The following is a 23587-nucleotide window of genomic DNA, read 5'->3' as shown; positions in this document are numbered from 1 at the left end:
CTTTATCTGATTTGCAGATAGCCTTGAAAGATGAAATCTCCCTTGTGGAGGGGAAGCTTTGAAGTCCAGAAGATATCCCTGAGATATGATCTCCAACGCCCAGGGATCCTGAACATCTCTTGCCCACGCCTGGGCGAAGAGAGAAAGTCTGCCCCCTACTAGATCCGTCGCCGGATAGGAGGCCGTTCCTTCATGCTGTCTTAGAGGCAGCAGCAGGCTTTCTGGCCTGCTTGCCTTTGTTCCAGGACTGGTTAGGTTTCCAGGCCTGCTAGATTGAGCAAAAGTTCCCTCTTGTTTTGAAGCGGAGGAAGTTGATGCTGCACCTGCCTTGAAATTTAGAAAGGCACGAAAATTAGACTGTTTGGCCTTTGCTTTGGCCCTGTCCTGAGGAAGGGTGTGACCCTTACCTCCAGTAATGTCAGCAATAATTTCCTTCAAACCAGGCCCGAATAAGGTCTGCCCCTTGAAAGGAGGCAAAATTCAAGCCAGCCATGTGGAAAAAAACTAGGCCCCAATAAGTTTTATCACCAAATACATATAAAAACGATTAAACATGCCAGCAAACGTTTTATATTACATTTTTATAAGAGTATGCATCTCTATTAATAAGCCTGATACCAGTAGCTCTCACTGCATTTAAGGCTTTACTTACATTAGTTCGGTATCAGCAGCATTTTCTAGCAAATTCCATCCCTAGAAAAATATTAACTGCACATACCTTATTGCAGGAAAACCTGCACGCCATTCCCTCTCTGAAGTTACCTCACTCCTCAGAATATGTGAGAACAGCCATGGATCTTAGTTACTTCTGCTAAGATCATAGAAAACGCAGGCAGATTCTTCTTCTAAATACTGCCTGAGATAAACAGTACACTCCGGCACCATTTAAAAATAACAAACTTTTGATTGAAGAATAAACTAAGTATAAAACACCACACTCCTCTTACGACCTCCATCTTGGTTGAGGCTTGCAAGAGAATGACTGGGTATGACAGTTAGGGGAGGAGCTATATAGCAGCTCTGCTGTGGGTGATCCTCTTGCAACTTCCTGTTGGGAAGGAGAATATCCCATAAGTAATGGATGATCCGTGAACTGGATACACTTAACAAGAGAAAAAATGTTTATGTGAAAAACAAAACATGGCAGAGCTCTCTATGAATGCTCAACAGTGTCATATTTATGATTTACAATATTTTGTTGCATATTACATAGGATTGATGAAAATAAAAGATTAAAAATAATATTCTTAATCAAAATTTTGAGAAAATTGAGTGGTGGAGATAAACAAACAGAAATTGCTTTAAAAATATATTTTATTTTGGGGCACATTTATGTATACAAATACACGAACTAGATTGCTCATCAGCTTTTTGTGAACGGTTTAGGGAATCACAACTGTCAATATGCCTTAGCCTCAGATAGACAAAACCCCATATCAATAACCTTGATATACTGTATCCTAGCAACAAAACACAAGACCAACCAACACAGACCTCAAGGAATAAAAATATCTTTACCTCTGCATTTAAAAACGGCCCAATGCAGACCTATGATCAGCAAAAAATATTGAAAATATAGCAATCACCCAGTTGATTAATTGAGTCATGAGGTTGGAGAGGAAGTAATGAATGGCCCAAACTATTTTTAAACAAGCAATACAAAAATACATTTCAGCAAATGTGGTAAATAAGACCAAGGTTTACAGTAACACAAAGTTCATTTTTTTGTTTGTTTTTCTAGTAATGAAATTCAACAAGTATATAGATTTTTGAGATGGAAAAATGCATTGCAGAGCAAAAGTTACAACCAACAAATCACCAAGTATTAAAAAAAAAAAAAAAATTGTCAGTACAAAAAGTCAAAGGAAGTGGTAGATGAACTACGGTTGTTAGAACATGAGAGCCGTTATATAAATTGAGCAAAAAAACAACAAAAATACCAAGTGGATCCATACAGTATATTGGTATTTTGCATAGAAAAAAAATTATTTTAGTATTCAATAAATGTTATTAGTCAAATAATAGTGTTATTTTAAAATAAGTACAGAAATTGTACAAATGTTGAAAGATGTTACCACATATTTCATTAGTAGAGGGCAATACTCTATAGCAAATACATTAAATTGAACACAGACAGATGGAATTGGAATGAAAGGAACATAAAAAGGTCCCTAAATTAATGAAATGAACATTTGGAATGTTATTTAAGTTCTAAAAAAATGTCTGATCCTTTCAGAAAGATTTCCCCACTCCAATATCAACAACAATATTCAATTACCTTCAGAATATATAAATCTATATTATGGGGGCATGCAACTCCAAATTTTTCTTTCATGATCTACATAGATCAGACCATTTTAAACAGCTTTCTAATGTACTTTTTATTAGCTCTGTTAAAAAGATTAGCTGGAACACTTACTAAAAGTGGTTCTATACCAAAAAGAGAAGACACCCCCCTCTCCTTCCACTGCATATGAAAAAGACTCCTTACATAAACAGGAGCAAGCAGGAGTAGGTATACATCAGTATTCTCCTAAAACTTTGGGGCTTGGTTAGGAGTCTGAAAATCAGTGCAATGTTATTTAAAAATAAGCAAAACTATACATTTAAAAAAAATAAAAAAAAAAATGGCTGTATAGGATATATAAATGGATCATCTACAAACTATCTACTGTGTAATGTCTCTTTAATGGTCTGTACAGCAAGGGTAAGCCAACTTTTAAGAAAATGTCACCTGATGAGAACTTTGTGAGACCAAAATTTACATTTATCAGTCGACATGGTGATCCTTTTATCATGGGGCCCCTAGTCTCTTCAGTCCATCCTGGGAGGATCCAGTGTATATTTCAAATTATTTTTTATTATTTATTTTATTTGTAAGTATTTCTTCACAAACTCTGCAAATGAAAAATGCATTTCCAAGTAGCCCCTGATACCATGTTCAGATGGAAAATACAAAAGTTTTTTTTTTTTTTTTTTAACTATAATCTTTAAATTGACAATTTTCTGCCGTTTAGGAGCTCTTTCTTGGCTCCCTAAAAATAAGTGACTGATTCTTTAGTTTTTACATAGATTTGTCAGCACTTATTCATGATGTTTAATTCAATTAAAAAAAAAAAAAAAGTTAATAAAAGAGCAATACAGGTAACCAAAACAAAATGGGATATCTAAGATTTGATGACATTATATAAAATTAAGAAATGTGCTAGTAATTAGTACAAATTACATTTTTTTCAGCTTCATAGGGATAGAAATGTCAAAACTGAAATATGCATTAATTCAATTTAATTTTAAATGGCATAGCAAAATGTTTCTGGCACGTTATTACTGTTTCAGCGGTATATGCACACATGCTAAGGGCAGGATATATCAATCTGCAAATGTACAAGATTCATCCATCGCTGATTGTGGGGCGCAAATGTTCCCCAAATTTATCATTGCACAAGCGCTGTCCCCTACCCTTGCACAACCAATTCCGTGAGAGTAGGTATTGTCAATCACACCGTTACTATATATAATAACTCCATTGCAAAGGTGGTATGCAGATACAAGCATATTTATCAAAAAAGCCCAGCAACCAAACATGTATGGAATGGTGGGATGAAGAAGCTGGTTAAAAACTTTTATTGAAACTAACAGGAAATATATGTTTTTGTACAACTGAATGAAAGAGAGACTACTGATTATGTAGAATGGTTGATTGGTATAACTACTAATGCACAGGGAAATGTATGCAGACAGAATCACTAATTCTAAATATATATTTATTATTAATAATAGTCACTCAGTGGTAAGTTTAGATAAACAAAAAATATTAGCTGAAATAAAATATGAGATGTGGCTATTTAAAAAAAAAAAAAAAGGGGGAGTATGTTAGATTATATCAAATTAGTGAAATATTTAACAGACATTTTTTGCATGCTACAGGGGTTGAAATGTAAATTAAAAAAAGAAAAATAGATTAAAAACACAGTGCAATAATTTTAGGAGTTATAACTCTGAATGTATTAAGAACTGCCATACTAAAAAAAATGCCTTCTTGTCGTTCTAATCTGACAATTAGGCGTTAATCTAATGTTGCAAGGGGATCACAACATTGGAATGCAACAAAATGTTCTGAAGATTTTTTCTGTCTTTTATCTAATGCATGTTAGTAAACAGCCACTGGTGAATCATAAGCCTGTATCCCATTGCTGTAAATCATACATCAAAATTGATACATTGTGGCAAGGAGAAAATATAATTAAAGAACAGCAGGATTTTTAAGCAGCTGATCAGTAAAGCTTGTATTTATTAATATTCAGCATTAGAAAGGTTCATTGGAGTTTACTCTCACCACATTGCTGTTCATATAGATCTTTATTCCTTCAAGACTGTTGTATCTATTTTAAAATAAAAATCTCAGCTAAATAACATACATTTCTTCTCTTTAGGGAACTTATCAGAGTTTGCCTGTTGCAAGTTATATGTATTCAAAAACAGCACATTCAACTTTAGAAGAGAATTTGTCCAAACTGGGTGTGTCCCACAAATTGGATGGTAATAGCAAATAAAATGTGTTGCACAACTGCAGACAAACTCCATAAAACCATGAAGACAAATAAGACTACAAGACTAAACACGGTTTAAAATTTCTTAGCCTGAGGTTATTTAAGAGTTGTGATAGAACAACATGCTTTGCACATCTGTTCTGTATATTTCATTTGATGTGAGCAAATAGACTAATTCATATTCCAATCTCTACCAAATAGGTGTATAAAACACCTATAAATCTGTATCCAGCTAAAAAAATAGATTGCACAGCACATTCTGCCAGTTATATGTGATGGTAAAATGCATGATGTAAAGAATCAGATTTTTATGACAGCGATCTATCTAGTTTGTCCAAAAGAGAATCCTCAAATAATACTTCAGCTTATACAAAAACTGGCACTTATCAACTGTGTAAGGAGATTTTATCCAATCAAAACCTGACCATATGGATAAAGCTGAAGCAAGTTCAATGGCTAGCTGTGGATGTGGATGAGATAAAAATGTCAAAATGGAGTCAACTGCACATGTACATATTCCAGTGCTAACCGCATAAGTAAGACATCTTAAGACCATACACAACCCAGTGCTGTCCAATAAAAAATGAGCATAATAAATATGCCTTGGTAAAACAAGTTAAGCTAGTATGCTTGATGCACCACGATTGGCCTAAGTTACTTGCTTACAGCAGAAAACATACCAGGGGAATTAAATTAGCATTACCTGATGCCCAAGACATGTAGAATTGGGGGAAAGACACTATTGTTTTTTTTGTTAATCCTGGGTACAAGATTAAGTAACAGAGCTCACATGAAGGAAGTCAAATATTGAACTTGAGAATCCAGTATTGAGCAAGCTCCTTGATAAAATGTATTTAAAGAAAATGACAGACAAATATGCCTTAAAGAGACATTATACACTCATTTCTTCTTTGCATAAATTTTTTGTAGATGATCTTTTTATATAGCACATAAAGGTTTGTTTTTTTTTTTTTAAAGTACAGTATAGTTTTGCTTATTTTTAAATAACATTGTTCTGATTTTCAAACTCCTAACCAAGCCGCAAAGTATTATGAGAATACCGTCAGATACCTACTCCAGCTTGCTCCTGTTTGTGTAAAGGGTCTTTTCATATGCAAAAGAAGGGGGAGGGGGAGTGTCTTATTTGCCACTTGCAGTGGGCTTTCCAGCTACCTTTTCAACAGAGCTAAACTGAGAGCTTCTAAGTAAGTTTTTAAACAGTTTTATACTGGATTTTTATATCAGTATCTGTGCATCTTATTCTTTATAGTAGTGTCTATTACATGCAGTTATATGAAAATTGGTGTATACTGTCCCTTTAAGTGCACTGTGACTACATTCATGGGCTCTGGGATGGCATTAGCAGACCAGTTGTCTTATTTGTGCATTGCTATTAGGCAGGGACACAACCCATTCTCGTCTCCCCCCTTTGTACAGTAAGGTACAGCGGGCAGTGCATAAAAGACAGAGCACCACCCACAGGGAAACAGCAGCCATAGACAGTGATGGCATTAAAGGCACATAAAGGCCCTATTAGTTACATGACTTTTGTACTGACTGAACATTTTTTTAGCATTTTCAGCCACTGTCATTTTCTTAGCACAACTGTCATCGTTTTGCAGTTTCTTCTCTTTTCACCTTTATTGAAGTCAAGAACTGTAATTTAATTCTAAAAACTATGGATTTTTGAGGAAAAGGGGGGCCAAATAAATAATTAAAGAATATTGCAAAAACTGTTTACTATGCACAATTAAGGGCTAGATTACGAGTGGAACGCAAAATTGCACTTTCGTAAACTCAATATTTGCGCTCCACTCAGTAATACCAGCATTACAAGTAAAATGCAATGTGAACGCAACCTTGAGTTCACATTGCATGGAAGCTTTGCACTCACAAGAGCGTGCTTCCATTGGCTCCAATGGGTGCCTTGTTCTGATGCCGCAGCACAGGGGGTAAGTTGAATAGTGTTAGGGCAGCATATTTACAATATATGTATATGAATATATACATATTAGTGATGTCGCGAACATAAAATTTTGGGTTGGCGAACGTCCGCAAAAGTTTGCGAACTGGGCGAACCGCCATAGACTTCAATAGGCAGGCGAATTTTAAAACCCACAGGGACTCTTTCTGGCCACAATAGTGATGGAAAAGTTGTTTCAAGGGGACTAACACCTGGACTGTGGCATGCCGGAGGGGGATCCATGGCAAAACTCCCATGGAAAATTACATAGTTAATGCAGAGTCTGGTTTTAATCCATAAAGGGCATAAATCACCTAACATTCCTAAATTGTTTGGAATAACGTGCTTTAAAACATCAGGTATGATGTTGTATTGATCAGGTAATGTAAGGGTTACGCCCGCTTCACAGTGCGCAGTGTAGGTGATATACCTGCCCTGACCATGCTTTGCAGACCAGGTATCAGTGGTCAGATGGACCCTTGCCCCAACACTGTGTGCCAGACATGCCATTATAGCAGACTTATATGGCTTTGGCGTTGCTTTTTGGTAATTAGAAGGCTGCTAAATGCCACTGCGCACCACACGTGTTTTATGCCCAGCAGTGAAGGGGTTAATTAGGGAGCATGTAGGCAGCTTGAAGAGTTAATTTTAGCTTAAGTGTAGTGTAGTAGACAACCCAAAGTATTGATCTAGGCCCATTTTTGTATATTTAATGCCACCATTTCACCGCCAAATGCGATCAAATAAAAAAAAATTGTTCACTTTTTCACAAACTTTAGGTTTCTCACAGAAATTATTTACAAACAACTTATGCAATTATGGCATAAATGGTTGTAAATGCTTCTCTGGGATCCCCTTTGTTCAGATATTGCAGACTTATATGGCTTTGGCGTTGCTTTTTGGTAATTAGAAGGCTGCTAAATGCCACTGCGCACCACACGTGTTTTATGCCCAGCAGTGAAGGGGTTAATTAGGGAGCATGTAGGCAGCTTCTAGAGTTAATTTTAGCTTAAGTGTAGTGTAGTAGAATCTACTACTAAGTAGATAACCCAAAGTATTGATCTAGGCCCATTTTGGTATATTTCATGCCACCATTTCACCGCCAAATGCGATCAAATTTAAAAAAAAAAACTAAAATATTTTCGCAATTTTAGGTTTCTCACAGAAATTATTTACAAACAGCTTCTGCAATTATGGCACAAATGGTTGTAAATGCTTCTCTGGGATCCCCTTTGTTCAGAAATAGCAGACATATATGACTTTGGCGTTGCTTTCTGGTAATTAGAAGGCTGCTAAATGCTGCTGCGCATCACATGTGTATTATGGCTAGCAGTGAAGGGGTTAATTAGGTAGTTTGTAGGGACCTTGCAGGGTTAATTTTAGCTTTAGTGTAAAGTCTGCCAGTACTAAAATAAAAGGTTTTAATTTTTTTTTACATATGCTGTGGTGTAGCATCCCCCCTTAGCCCCCAACCTCCCTGATCCCCCCAAAACAGCTCTCTAACCCTCCCCATCTGCCTTATTGGCGGCCATCTTGGGTACTGGCAGCTGTCTGCTATTATTTCACAGACAAAAAAGTGTTGTTTTTTTTAAATGTACACTACTGTTACACCAGATGTGAGTGGTGGCACTGGGCAAGTGGGCACAGTATACGCTGTGAGCCTGACACACACGCTGGCAGGCAGGCAACTGCAATTAGATTACACAGGGAAAAAAAAAAAAAGCAGACTGATGTTCTAGCCCTAAAAAGGACTTTTTGGGGTGCTGTCCTTACAGCAGAGATCAGATGGGTCCTTCAGGAATGTAGTGGACACTGAATACACTAGCCTAGCTATCGATTTCCCTATTAAATCAGCAGCAGCTACACTGTCCCTCCTCTCACTAAGAATGCAGCTTCCGAATGAATCTAAAATGGATGCTGTCCAGGAGGTGGGAGGGTCTGCTGCTGATTGGCTGGAATGTGTCTTCTGACTGTGAGGTACAGGGTCAAAGTTTACTCAATGATGAGGAATAGGGGGCGGACCGAACATCGCATATGTTCGCCGGCGAACTATTCGCGACATCACTAATACATATGTATTTATATGTGTATATACACACACACACACATTAACACAAATATATGTGTATAAGCATATACATATATATTTACAGGGAACACACAGCCCCTATAGACCGCAATGTAAAGGCACTTTTCAGTGCAGTTTTTTTTTTTAACACCCCACATCCCCTCACTTTAACCCCTTATAACTGCTTTGTGCAGTTATTAAAAAAAAAATGCTCATATTTTCAATTTAAATAAAGGAACTGTCCACTTTTATTTAATTTCACTTAGCGCAAAATGCTCCCGCAAGCTCTTAAAGCATTAACCAGCCACTTGTAATGGCTGGTTATTTAAAATGCGCCCGTAAACAAGCAATTTAGCCCCTTTACGGGCGTGCATTAAATTAGCGCTTCATTTGTAATCTAGCCCTAAACTTTTTATATTACGTCAAAGTGTTTTAATTACTGTAAAGGGCTGCAGTGCCTAGAGTCTGACCTAATGTCTGGTGTGGGCATGTGGCTAACATAGGGATGCAGTGCCAGGGGTCTGATCTAAGGTTTAGTGTGGGCATGTGGCTAAAAGAAGGGAGGCAATTCCAGGGGTCTGATCTAAGGTCAGGTGTGGGCATGTGTCTAAGAGGGGAGGCAGTGCAAGGGGTCTGATCTAAGGTCTGGTGTGGGCATGTGGCTAAAAGAGGGAAGGCAATTCCAGGGGTCTGATCTAAGGTCAGGTGTGGGCATGTGTCCAGCAGAGGGGAGGCAGTGCCAGGGGTCTGATCTAAGGTCAGGTGTGGGCATGTGTCCAGCAGAGGGGAGGCAGTGCCAGGGGTCTGATCTAAGGTCTGGTGTGGGCATGTGGCTAAAAGAGGGAAGGCAATTCCAGGGGTCTGATCTAAGGTCAGATGTGGGTTTGTGTCCAGCAGAGGGGGGCAATGCCAGGGGGCCGATCCAAAGTCTGATGTGGGCACCTTTCTAGCAAAGGGGAGTCAGTGCCAGGGGTCTAAGGTCTGGTGTGGGCATATGTCTAGCAAAGGGGAGGCAGTGCCAGGGGTCTGATCTAAGGTCTGGTGTGGGCATGTGGCTAGCAGAGGGGAGGCAGTGCCAGGGGCCTGATCAAAGATCTAGTGTGGGTATGTGTCCAGCAGAGGGGAGGCAATGCCAGGGGTCTGATCTAAGGTTTTGTGTGGGCATGTGTCTAGCAGAGTTGAGGCAGTGCCAGGGCTCGGATCTAAGGTCTGATGTGGATATGTGGTCCCAGAGGGGCTGCAGGGCTGGGGGTCTAATTTAATAAAATTAATTTATGCATCAGGACAAGGAGATTGTAAGGTGTAAGAGAACGATGGGAAATTACCATTTAAGTAAGGTTTAGTGTCCCACCCCACACTAGGAAAAAATATTGTCTAAACCTTTTTGTTTACATAAATGTTCTATAACCATTGCTTAAAGGGATACTGAACCCAAATGTTTCTTTTAATTATTCAGATAGAGCATGCAGTTTTAAGCAACTTTCTAATTTACTCCTATCATCAATTTTTCTTTGTTCTCTTCGCATATGTATTTGAAAAAGCAGGAACGTAAGCTTAAAAGCCAGCCCATTTTTGGTTTAGCACCCTGGATAGCACTTACTGATTGGTGATTACATTTAGCCACCAATCTGCAAGCACTACCCAGGTGCTGAGCCAAAAATGGGCCGGCTTGTAGGCTTTACATTCCTGAATTTTCAAATAAAGATACAAAGAGAATTAAGACAATTTGATAATAGGAGTAAATTAGAAAGTTGCTTAATCCTTTCTGGTCCTATGTCGGAATATATTCGACAAAGGGTTTTACCGCTTGCGGTCCAATGTAGGATAAATTCCGACATGTTCCCTCTAAGATGCCGAAGTACCTTACACTCCTGTCATTTTAGTATGTATGCCCTGCCCTTCGGCGTGTTTAACAGAGAGCTGTTGTATATATAATCTGAGCTTTTTTGCATCATCCTGTCATCTTGTTTTAAAATATATAATAATATATAATAAATAAAAAACACCCTTCCCGTTCCTCTTTAGTGCGGTGCATTGATCCGAGTCCCACCCGCTAGTCATCCCAGACACATCCCCTTCCATAAGCTAAAGATGAGTGATGCTGCAGACCACCTGACTATCGTCATTGGTTTAGGGGTGGGCAGCCGGGAGGGAAGCAGCAGCAGTGGGGTTTCAAAAGAAAGTGTCCCAGACCAGGATGCCGGTGACACTATCAGTGTGTAATGCACAAAGAGCAGGCCTGAATTCCACATAAAATAAATAAGACCTGGTGGCACACATTCAAAATGTATATAGGGCAGGAAAGGGTTAAAATTGCCTGCTCTTATCTGAAACAGGAAAGAAAAAAAAAATTGGGTTTAGTATCACTTTAAGTATTGAAATTTTTAGTATAGGAGGTTGATACAACCAGCAAAAACAACTATTTTAAATTACAAAATCAAGCTAAAGGAAATATATGTAAACAATTTAATAAAATCCAGTAGGTGAAATGGATCATTGGGAACACATTAAAAGGAGAGAGAAAAAGACACAGTTTGCTGTCCCTTTAAGGCATCTAACAGTATACCTCTATGAAGTACTGTGTTCTGGATTAGAAGTTGCAGTATAGTATGGGCACACTAGGTTCTGCATTTATTCATAATAACTAACTCACTAAATAGACAGGCTCAAGTATTTACCAAAGGTAGCACTTATTTATCTTAAAGTTCATCACCAAAAGAAGTGCCCTGGGGTGATAGGAAAGAGCAAACAAAAGATGGCTTCATTGTTTTACTGTTGACTGTACACATTTTCTTTACAACTTGATTTGAATATGTGCATTCACCATTCACTAAGGCCTAGATTTGGAGTTTGGCGTTAGCCGTGGAAACCCGCGTTAGAGGCTCCTAACGCTGGTTTTAGGCTACCTCCGGTATTTGGAGTCACTCAAAATAGGGTCTAACGCTCACTTTTCAGCCGCGGATTTTCCATACCGCAGATCCCCTTATGTAAATTGAGTATCCTATCTTTTCAATGGGATTTTTCTAACTCCGGTATTTAGAGTCGTGTCTGAAGTGAGCGTTAGACATCTAACGACAAAACTCCAGCCGCGGGGGGGCGGAGTTGCCCAGCAATCAAGATGGCTGCATGATTTGGGAGCTCCGAGTATGCAGTTTCCAAGACAGCCCTATTACTGACAGGAACCTGAACACAAAATGTATCCCTAAAGGGTATTAATACAGGAAGAAACCTGGGACATGCTGGTAAATAATTGGTGGCTGTACGTACAAAGCTAAGCTGAGTAATTGTGTCGGAGCTGTCTGTCAGATGCTGAGGCGCCATTTTGGAAGTGTGTGCGCTACTGCCGACATGGAGACCCAAGTATCGTATGCGGGTGTCAGAGCTTTGTTGGAGGAACATGGGAGGAGGGTGTGTGAGAGACTTGACACCCTTATTGCCAGGATTCAAGCAGCGCGATCAAGCCACGACAACGTCGCAGAGGAACGTGGAGCAGCTCAGGAGTCACAGTGTGGAGCAGCACCTACAGAACTCCAGACGGGCTCCTCATCACTGACAGCGGTAGGTGCGGGCCCCAGGATGGAGCTTCACTCTCCTTCTGCCGCCACATACGGCTTGCATGCATGGGAGGAACTGCAATGTGACCACTGGCACATGGAGGCAAGCGCTTTAGAGCACTGTAGTGCCCACACATTATTAAACAAGCTTCTCTGTGCCATCAGCTCTGCACACTTGTTACAGCGTTTCTGCTTTGAGCACTGTACCTTGGACGGGATGGTCTTGCAATATGAAGATTCTCGGCTCTATGCTCCCAGCCTCAAGACCGGAATAGGGTGATAACTTTATTAACTTTATAGAAGCTGACATTGAATAATCCACATACATGACGGTCAATATCTGATAAAGTGTGGATTTTATGTCTGAACCCTCCTCATGTTTCTAATACATATTAATACATATAGAACTAAAGAGGTTTTACCACGTGTTTTCTTATCTACTCATGTTGCTATTATTACTGTTTCCCCTAATACCTTATGTCTCACTACTGACTATTGCTGCCCTTTACTATCTCATTTTCCATAGGAAGCTATTTGGGGTTTCTTTAAATGTTTGGGTTATCTTTTCACATGTTCATTGATGCTTGTATACATGCTTACTGGTTAGTGTTTGATTCTATGGCAGGAAGTGATGTCCTAAGTATTCCACCTCTTTTATGCTAGGCCTTGACAATATATTAATGTCTGACTTAAATGATTTGTGGGTTAACCCTATGAGCTATAATTTCAGGGTCCTGCCAAGCTGATATATGAGCACTTTATGTGGAGCCCTTGCTGGTTGAGATTATAGTGTTTATGCTGGTGAACTGCTCAATTTTACTCTGTAAACAGACACACCATAGTTCACATTTCTATAGCCCTTATTATATGCTTCTTGGGGCTCTTCTCCACATACACCTGTATTCAGCCAGCTCCCTTACAATTTAGAATTTTGATAGTCCCCCCCTGACACTATATGATATGCTGAGAAAAGCACTAGCATTACATATAAGCTAGGTTATATGGCTCACTCCAAATAGAGGACCCCATCACCAGCCCTGAAGCCGCCCCCCCCCCTTTTTTGCTCCTTTCCACTGTGTGGTAAGGGATACATAGTTTATCCTCCACACTCTCTATTTGACAGAGTTAGGCAGTCTCTGTCCTGTCCGTGAAGCCCATGTTAGGATTTGTACCTGTATTCATTATATGAATGGTTCTCCGGATCTCACAAGTTAAAGAAGTATTATAATCATTGTTTTGTGCTCCAAAGTTAGAAACCTGTATATCCCTAAAACTTTGGTATAGACACTAGCTCATGCATGTGTTTCATGTCTATGATTGACCGATTAAGAGGGTGCCTCAGCGGTAGAGGGTCTAAGGAAATTTTATAAATGTTTTTACGCTTTTCACAAGAATTAGCTGGACCCCTCTGCGGTTGGTCATATCCCTTTACCTACTAATTTTCAGGTTCAATGGTGAAGCAGTGTCTGCAGCTTTGTTTCTCTGTTATAATGATTAGTGTATATATATATATCTAATATTGCTATGTTTGAATCCAACGCCTCCTTCAACTTATTTCTAGTTTCCCGGACCTACCCACGGCCCTAGCGACATATGAAGGAGCTTATAAAGTGTAGGCATTAACTGGGCCTGCACTACCCAAGAGCCCTCAGAATAGTAAACTGAATCTATTGGGGTCCAAAAGTGGCCTCAGCTGCTTTGGGGGGAAAAAGAGGGTGCTTTAGGTTTGCTCCCTAGTCCCTGTTCATTTGAACTATGCTCCAACTTGGGAACGCTATGTAACTGATATGAAATGTGATCTATCCCTAAATATGATCTTCTGTTTACTTGTCCACGATATTTCAATATGTATTTACTGTATGCCAAGAGTTCGATTGAGCAAACTGTTTGTTTATTTGAAAATAATTTCCCTCAATAAAATTTTTTTTTTTTTTTTTTTATAAATAAAACTCCAGCCGCAGGAAAAAAGTCAGTAGTTAAGAGCTTTCTGGGCTAACGCCGGTTTATAAAGCTCTTAACTACTGTACTCTAAAGTACACTAACACCCATAAACTACCTATGTACCCCTAAACCGAGGTCCCCCCACATCGCAGACACTCTATTAAATTTTTTTAACCCCTAATCTGCCGACCGCCACCTACGTTATACTTATGTACCCCTAGTCTGCTGCCCCTAACACCGCCGACCCCTATATTATATTTATTAACCCCTAATCTGCCCCCCACAACGTTGCCGCCAGCTACATACACTTATTAACCCCTAATCTGCCGACCGCAAAGCGCCGCCACCTACGTGATCTTTATGTACCCCTAATCTGCTGCCCCTAACACAGCCGACCCCTATATTATATTTATTAACCCCTAATCTGCCCCCCTCAACGTCACCTCCACCTGCCTACACTTATTAACCCCTAATCTGCCGAGCGGACCGCACCGCTACTATAATAAAGTTATTAACCCCTAATCCGCCTCACTAACCCTATAATAAATAGTATTAACCCCTAATCTGCCCTCCCTAACATTGCCGACACCTAACTTCAAACATTAACCCCTAATCTGCCGACTGGAGCTCACCGCTATTCTAATAAATGTATTAACCCCTAAAGCTAAGTCTAACCCTAACACTTACACCCCCCTAAATTAAATAATTTACATCTAACGAAATTAATTATCTCTTATTAAATAAATTATTCCTTTTTAAAGCTAAATATTTACCTGTAAAATAAACCCTAATATAGCTACAATATAAATAATAATTATATTGTAGCTATTTTAGGATTAATATTTATTTTACAGGCAACTTTGTAATTATTTTAACCAGGTACAATAGCTATTAAATAGTTAAGAACTATTTAATAGTTACCTAGTTAAAATAATTACAAAATTACCTGTAAAATAAATCCTAACCTAAGTTACAATTAAACCTAACACTACACTATCAATAAATTAATTAAATAAACTACCTACAATTAACCTAACACTACACTATCAATAAATTAATTAAATACAATTCCTACAAATAAATACAATTAAATAAACTAGCTAAAGTACAAAAAATAAAAAAGAACTAAGTTACAAAAAATAAATATTTACAAACATAAGAAAAATATTACAACAATTTTAAACTAATTACACCTACTCTAAGACCCCTAATAAAATAACAAAGCCCCCCAAAATAAAAAAAATGCCCTACCCTATTCTAAATAACTAAAGTTCAAAGCTCTTTTACCTTACCAGCCCTGAACAGGGCCCTTTGCGGGGCATGCCCCAAGAAGTTCAGCTCTTTTGCCTGTAAAAAAAAACATACAATACCCAAGCCCTCCAACATTACAACCCACCACCCACATACCCCTAATCTAACCCAAACCCCCCTTAAATAAACCTAACACTAAGCCCCTGAAGATCTTCCTACCTTGTCTTCACCTCACCGGGTTCACCGATCTGTCCAGAAGAGCTCCTCCGATGTCCTGATCCAAGCCTAAGCGGGGGGCTGAAGAGGTCCATGATCCGGCTGAAGTCTTCATCCAAGCGGGGCAGAAGAGGTCTTCCATCCGATTGATGTCTTCATCCAAGGGGGATCTTCTATGGTCATCCATCCGGAGCGGAGCGGCAGGATCCTGAAGACCTCCGACGCGGAACATCCATCCTGGCCGACGACTGAACGACGAATGACGGTTCCTTTAAATGACGTCATCCAAGATGGCGTCCCTCGAATTCCGATTGGCTGATAGAATTCTATCAGCCAATCGGAATTAAGGTAGGAATATTCTGATTGGCTGATGGAATCAGCCAATCAGAATCAAGTTCAATCCGATTGGCTGATCCGATCAGCCAATCAGATTGAGCTCGCATTCTATTGGCTGATCGGAACAGCCAATAGAATGCAACCTCAATCTGATTGGCTGATTGGATCAGCCAATCGGATTGAATTTGATTCTGATTTGCTGATTCCATCAGCCAATCAGAATATGCCTACCTTAATTCCGATTGGCTGATAGAATCCTATCAGCCAATCGGAATTCGAGGGACGCCATCTTGGATGACCATAGAAGATCCCGCTTGGATGAAGACTTCAATCAGATGGAAGACCTCTTCTGCCCCGCTTGGATGAAGACTTCAGCCGGATCATGGACCTCTTCAGCCCCCCGCTTGGGCTTGGATCAGGACATCGGAGGAGCTCTTCTGGACAGATCGTTGAACCCGGTGAGGTGAAGACAAGGTAGGAAGATCTTCAGGGGCTTAGTGTTAGGTTTATTTAAGGGGGGTTTAGGTTAGATTAGGGGTATGTGGGTGGTGGGTTGTAATGTTGGAGGGCTTGGGTATTGTATTTTTTTTTTTACAGGCAAAAGAGCTGAACTTCTTGGGGCATGCACCGCAAAGGGCCCTGTTCAGGGCTGGTAAGGTAAAAGAGCTTTGAACTTTAGTAATTTAGAATAGGGTAGGGCATTTTTTTATTTTGGGGGTCTTTGTTATTTTATTAGGGGGCTTAGAGTAGGTGTAATTAGTTTAAAATTGTTGTAATATTTTTCTTATGTTTGTAAATATTTTTTTATTTTTTGTAACTTAGTTCTTTTTTATTTTTTGTACTTTAGCAAGTTTATTTAATTGTATTTATTTGTAGGAATTGTATTTAATTAATTTATTGATAGTGTAGTGTTAGGTTTAATTGTAACTTAGGTTAGGATTTCTTTTACAGGTAAATTTGTAATTATTTTAACTATTTTAGCTATTAAATAGTTCTTAACTATGTAATAGCTATTGTACCTGGTTAAAATAAATACAAAAAGTTACCTGTAAAATAAATATTAATCCTAAAATAGCTATAATATAATTATAATTTATATTGTAGCTATATTAGGATTTATTTTACAGGTAAGTATTTAGCTTTAAATGGGAATAATTTATATAATAAGAGTTAATTAATTTCGTTAGATTAAAATTATATTTAATTTAGGGGGGTGTTAGTGTTAGGGTTAGACATAGCTTTAGGGGTTAATACATTTATTAGAATAGCGGTGAGCTTCAGTCGGCTGATTAGGGGTTAATAATTGAAGTTAGGTGTCGGCGATGTTAGGGAGGGCAGATTAGGGGTTAATACTATTTATTATAGGGTTAGTGAGGCGGATTAGGGGTTAATAATTGTAGGCAGGTGGAGGCGACATTGTGGGGGGCAGATTAGGGGTTAATAAATATAATATAGGGGTCGGCGATGTTAGGGCAGCAGATTAGGGGTACATAGGGATAATGTAAGTAGCGGCGGTTTACGGAGCGACAGATTAGGGGTTAATAAGTGTAAGGTTAGGGGTGTTTAGACTCGGGGTACATGTTAAAGTGTTAGGTGCAGACGTAGGAAGTGTTTCCGCATAGCAAACAATGGGGCTGCGTTAGGAGCTGAACGCGGCTTTTTTGCAGGCGTTAGGTTTTTTTTCAGCTCAAACAGCTCCATTGTTTCCTATGGGGGAATCGTGCACGAGCACGTTTTTGAGGCTGGCTGCTTGCGTAAACAACTCTGGTATCGAGAGTTGAAGCTGCGTTAAAAATGCTCTACACTCCTTTTTTGGAGCCTAACGCAGCCTTTATGTGGACTCTCAATACCAGAGTTATTTTTATGGTGCGGCCAGAAAAAAGCCGGCGTTAGTTTTTCGGGTCGTTACCGACAAAACTCCAAATCTAGCCGTAAGTGAATTCTGAAAGCAAACCTTATGTGTGTTGATTAAAGTGACAATTTTAAACAATTTTACATTTTACTTCTAACAGCAAATTAGCTTAATTCTCTTGGAATCCTTTGTTGAAGGAGGAGCAGTGCACTACTGAGAGCTAGCTAAATGAATCTAGTCAGCCAATCACAAGAGACACATGTGTGAAGGCACCAATCACCAGCTAGTGCCCATTGGTGTACGATATGTTTATATTCTTTTTAAAACAATGAGTACCAAGAGAACAAAGTGAATTTAAAAATAGTATGACATTTAGTATGTTTATATATACCATTAGTCTAAAATGCGACAAAAAAAATGAATATTGCATCTCAGAGAATCTACCTATGATTTTTAATACTCCATAGATTATTCCTGTTTGATAAGTAGCGCCTTTAAATTGCCTCTGGATCCCGTATTACTATGTAACACCCAATGATTTAATAAACAATACAAGATAATGCTGAACTGTATAATCAAAGCTGCTTTTCTGAATTTAAAAGAAAATCTCAAAAATGAAATGTGAAATTTGAGCACAAATGTGAATAAATTTAAAGGGACAGAATAATGCAAAAAAAATAAAATCAACAAATTCATTTTTTTACTAAAGTACCTTGTGTTGAGTTACAATGCACGGCTGCTTAGGAGCAAGAGACACTTCCCATAATTCAATTAGGAGTGGCATACACATGTAGCCACCAATAACCTAATTTGTCCTACTCTGGAAATCCTAAGTATTGTGGATGTTAAACAAAGAAAGAGAAAATAGAGCAAAAAAATAACATGCTCTGAAAAACTACAGCATTTTATTATTAAATTACTATGTCCCATTAATCTCTTGTATCTCAAGTAATGTGTATATTTAAATGGACATAAAATACAATTAATCACAAATACCATTCAGTTCAAATAATTAAATCACTTTTGGCCTCAAATAAAATAGAATGTATTTTGATCCATACAAAAATAATAATAAATTATATATATATATATATATATATATATACACACACAAAACATACATACACACATACATTGTTGGATATATTACAAAACAAGAGCATTACATTTTTTTTTTTTTACAAAAATAATCTACAGGTGTAACCTATAATAAAATGATTGTTCTACATAAGACCTGGCCTAGGTGAAACAATACAATACTTTGAAGACTAAATTATGAACCACAAATATTTTTAACTAATTTTAAAATACTGCAAATATGTACAAAATACACATATTTAGGAGAGGATGTGTGTGTGCTTGTCTAGGTCAGAATAATAGCATTGGGTACTTTCTTATAAAGGACAGTCTACTTCAGAATTGTTATTGTTTAAAAAGATATATATATATCTTTATTACCCATTTTGCATAACCAACACTGTTATATTAATACACTTTTTACCTCTGTGATGACCTTGTATCTAAGCCTCTCCTGACTGCCGCCTTATCTCAGTTCTTTTGACAGACATACATTTTAGCCAATCAGAGCTGACTCATAAATAACTCCAACGGAGTGAGCACAATGTTATCTAATATCACACACAAGCTAGCACTGTCTAACTGCCAAAATGCACTGATATCAGAGGTATTTTTCAACAGATTAGCAATCAGTTTGAGCCTACCTAGGTTTAGCTTTCAAAAAAAAAAAATACCAAGAACACAGCAAATTTGATGATACATTAGCAACTAGTTTAAAATTGCATGCCCTATCTGAATCATGCAAGTTTAATTTGGAATTGACTGTCCCTTTAAGTGATGCTACCAGCAGATATGGGCAATTGTGTAAATAAAAACATTGTCACAGATCTTGCACAAGCATTGCTCATTTTGGGTGAGCTATGTAAACATATATTGCATATATTTCATGTTTTACATTCACAGTATTTGAAAATAGTTAACCCTGAGGCAAAAACACAGTCCAGGTCTAAATATGCAGCGCATCTTCAAGAAGGAGTTGCATTCACCTACCTTATATTGAGATTAAAAAAAAAGAAAAAGCAAAACATAATTAATAAGTTTAAGTAATAAAACCCTTGCTAATAAAAACTCAATATTCAGCAGCAAACATACTACAACATTTATTTTTATTTTTTTCTTCTATATTAAGTAAGGATGCACACTCAAGGTGCAAGTTAGAGATTATATATATATATATATATATATATATATATATATATATATATATATATATATATATATATATATATATATATATATATATATATATATAGATTATTTACACAGGGGTGTAACAAAATAACTATATTTTACTAGTAAGGGGTTAAAAGTTACTAGCCCCAAGGAAAAAAGTTACTCGTCCCCTCAATATTAAAGATAGGGGGAATCATTTTTTTTTTTCTTGCCCAGTACTAGTGAAGGGTGTGATAAATCCTGGAGCTATGGCGCCTAAAATGTAATTATTGCTCCTAACATTCTTTTATTCTTATGTACTTATCCAGGAATAAAATCACACTATGGCTCCTAAGAAATTGCATGTCTGGCTTCTCAGCAATCAAGTTTGTTACTGCTAGACAAATAAACACAGCACTTTAAAAATGTAAATGAACATTCAAATACATTGAATTCAGAATATTAAAGAGGACAGTTAGTAAAAGTTTTCAATAAATTTAACACAGTTGCAGCAACTAAATGATGGTTATAGATTTCTGTATTAGTTCTCCATAAATCAGGCCTGCAGACATTCCCATTTCCCATGAATCCCCCCTTCTGTCCCTGTCTGCCTATGTTAAATGCCATGTCACGCAGCAGAGGCGCAGTGCAGCCTGTCTCAGTGTGGAAGAAGCCGCTGTGGTTGCTGATGAGGTTGCAAATTGCAATAGAGATGCCTTTACAATGTCAGCCTTGTTTTCATGGTTTACAGTCCGAAATGCTTTCAAGGAAGTCATTCCTTACAATACATGCAAAATATGCATATATAAACATGTAAACAGTACATTACTGAATAGGCAGTTACCTGAAAGAACTAGCTGTCTTGTAAAAATGATTAAATATTACACACAAATATATATATATATATATATATATATATATATATATATATTACATACACACATACTCATACATATACACACACATGAATATATAACATAGACATGCATACATTTATAGAAGTATAGATTGTATTAATGTATTTTTTTTTTCCACCAGTCATCAGTGTACATAACCTAAAATATAATAAACCAAAAGCTCTTGTTACTTAGAAAGCATTTAAATGTACTAAATTGCATTATATATGTGGTACATTACAGTTTTATACAAGGGCCATCTACATATAAATAAAAACCCTTTGTTGTCATGAGATTGTGAGCACAAATGGTTAACATTTAAGCCAAGGTATTTGCTCTAGGGGAAGTATAGTAAATAATTGCAAGCATAAGTCATCAGAGCATCTGGGGGAATTATATTTTAAAAAGCAAAAATAAAAAAAGTTGCCTTACACAACAGGTAATCAAAGATTAGCATTTAGGTATGCAATAATAAAATGAAATATCCGCTGATTAGTATAATTAGATGCACAAGATAGAAAAAAAAAATCACTGGAATTGGAGAAGGACAGTTGCTGAACATATGTTGGTGATTTATTTCCACCCACTAAGGAAACCACAAAATGCACACATGATCATGGATTTTTGCCTTGCAAACAGGGTGCATATTTCTGAAACCTACTAAGCAAAAATATGGCTTTGATTGAAGAGCTCCTCTTTGTCAGTAAAAAGAAAACATATCACCCATCCCCCCCCCCCCCATTCAAAAGAAGCACCTTCTAAACAAATTAGATCACATTGTTACAACAAACAGCACAATAGACTTCACTGCTTTACAGTGTTATCAGAGGCTTTGCAATTAACTGCTTTGCCTATCAAACAGGCTTCAAGTCTCTCCATTGTTAGAGGGGCCCTTTATTACAAGGGTGGAAAATACCTTCTATTCTGGGTACTGTGATCAGTGGATCTTTATATAGTGAGAGGCTACTACTCTGGAAATTGAAATTGCATGGCTATTTTGGCAGCTGTCCCAAAGAGAACAATTCCAAGATGCTAGATAGATAGATCAAATAGGAAATGCAGTGTGAAGAGACTAAAACACAGATATATGCAGTATTTCAGCTGCAAATGAATGGCAGACTGTAGGTTTATTAGGTGTGTGTGTTGCTGCAGTGCTAAGCTGCACATTTCTGAGATAGCAATCAGTTTTCAAGGCCTGCAGTAAAAGAAGGTATGATAAATAGGACCACATCCCCCCTTACATACAGCTACAAGGAGAGGGTTAAATGACAGGATGGATAGTACAGACAAAGATGATGCACTTACCATCGCTGACAGTGGTTGCAAGTATGTGCAGGGTACAATACAGAAATCCCAATACCAGCACAACTGGAACATCTGTCCTTATAGACGGCATTGTGGGGCGAAGGGGTTAAAAAAGATGGAGGGGAGGGGGTGCCTTTTTCAGTGCCTGGCCTTCGCCTGCCAGGCTCCCTCCTCCTCCTCCTCTTCTTGATCTGTAGATATCCAGAGGCAGAAATAAAAAAAAAGATCATCCAAAAGGAGAAGGTAGAAGGGGGTTTGGAGAAAGAATAAAAGGTGCAAATTAGAGCCAAGAATGAATATTCCAGTTGTGGGGGGGAGGAGAGGGAGAATGCAGGTTTGGGGGCATGCAGTGTGCAGTCCCTTGGTCTCCCAGCTGCCTTACTGAGTGTCCCCCTTGATCATGAGGGGCTAAGGAATCTAGCAGTGTTATTAATGAGAAGGGGAATGGCTGGAGAGGGAGTGTGTGGGAGAGGAGGGAGGGAGGGGAGTGAGAGGGGCGGGTTTGGAAAACTCTCCCCACCTCCTGCTCCCTGGATAAGCTGGCTCAAAGTGTTGTGAGAGTGTCAATAAGCAACATTGATGCCTTCCTTAGGAAGCAAGTCTGTGACACCATTGCAAGATTTCTGCACAATAAAATATAAACTATGTCCTGGATAACCTTTCCTCAATTTGTCTCTATTTTGCGCAGCCTATATAGAAAAGTATCAAGCCAGTATTGAAAATGATGGAGGGTGGATCTATAATAAATATATAATAGATAGTATAGTTCTACTTTCCTGTCAAGTGAAAACTGCTGCACAGCTAAGGGATTAACCCATGAAGTAACTGTGGTAGTTTATGCTATAGTTTAATGCAGAATAGTAAAATCCAAATTTTATAATACTGCAGTGGTGTGTCTCCAGGAACAAGCTGTATTTTGGATTGTAAAATCACTATTTTGCCCATAGACTTTTCACAGCCAGAACTTATATATAAACTCTGCTCACTCACATGTAAACCCTCAATCAGTATATTTTAATACATTTCAAAATATATTTATACATGTGTTACTGTATACGTTACACAGGAGTTATATACATGTGTAACTGTAATCTTTATACAGGGGTTTTATACATGTGTAACTGTATGCTTTATACAGGGGTTTATACATGTGTAACTGTACGCTTTATACAGGGGTTTATACATGTGTAACTGTACGCTTTATACAGGGGGTTTATACATGTGTAACTGTACGCTTTATACAGGGGGTTTATACATGTGTAACTGTACGCTTTATACTGGAGTTTTATACATGTGTAACTGTACGCTTTATACAGGGGGTTTATACATGTGTAACTGTACACTTTATACAGGGGGGTTATACATGTGTAACTGTATGCTTTATACAGGGGTTTTATACATGTGTTACTGTACGCTTTATACAGGA

At 38.0% G+C, this 23587-nt stretch overlaps 1 protein-coding gene across 1 annotated transcript in view; it reads right to left on the bottom strand.

Annotated features, from left to right (window-relative positions):
* Nucleotides 1-22586, bottom strand: part of LRP1 (LDL receptor related protein 1) — a 595167-nt gene extending 572581 nt beyond the window's left edge. The window contains 1 exon segment of the mRNA XM_053708175.1: nucleotides 22162-22586. Within this exon segment, the coding sequence (XP_053564150.1) occupies nucleotides 22162-22252 (91 nt within the window). The 5' untranslated portion in view covers nucleotides 22253-22586.
* Nucleotides 22587-23587: the final 1001 nt, after the last annotated feature.

This window comes from Bombina bombina, chromosome 3 (genome assembly GCF_027579735.1).
Source record: "Bombina bombina isolate aBomBom1 chromosome 3, aBomBom1.pri, whole genome shotgun sequence".
Taxonomy (NCBI): Eukaryota; Metazoa; Chordata; class Amphibia; order Anura; family Bombinatoridae; genus Bombina; species Bombina bombina.
Note: the sequence above shows the minus strand (reverse complement) of the source record. Positions and strands in the feature narration are given on the sequence as shown.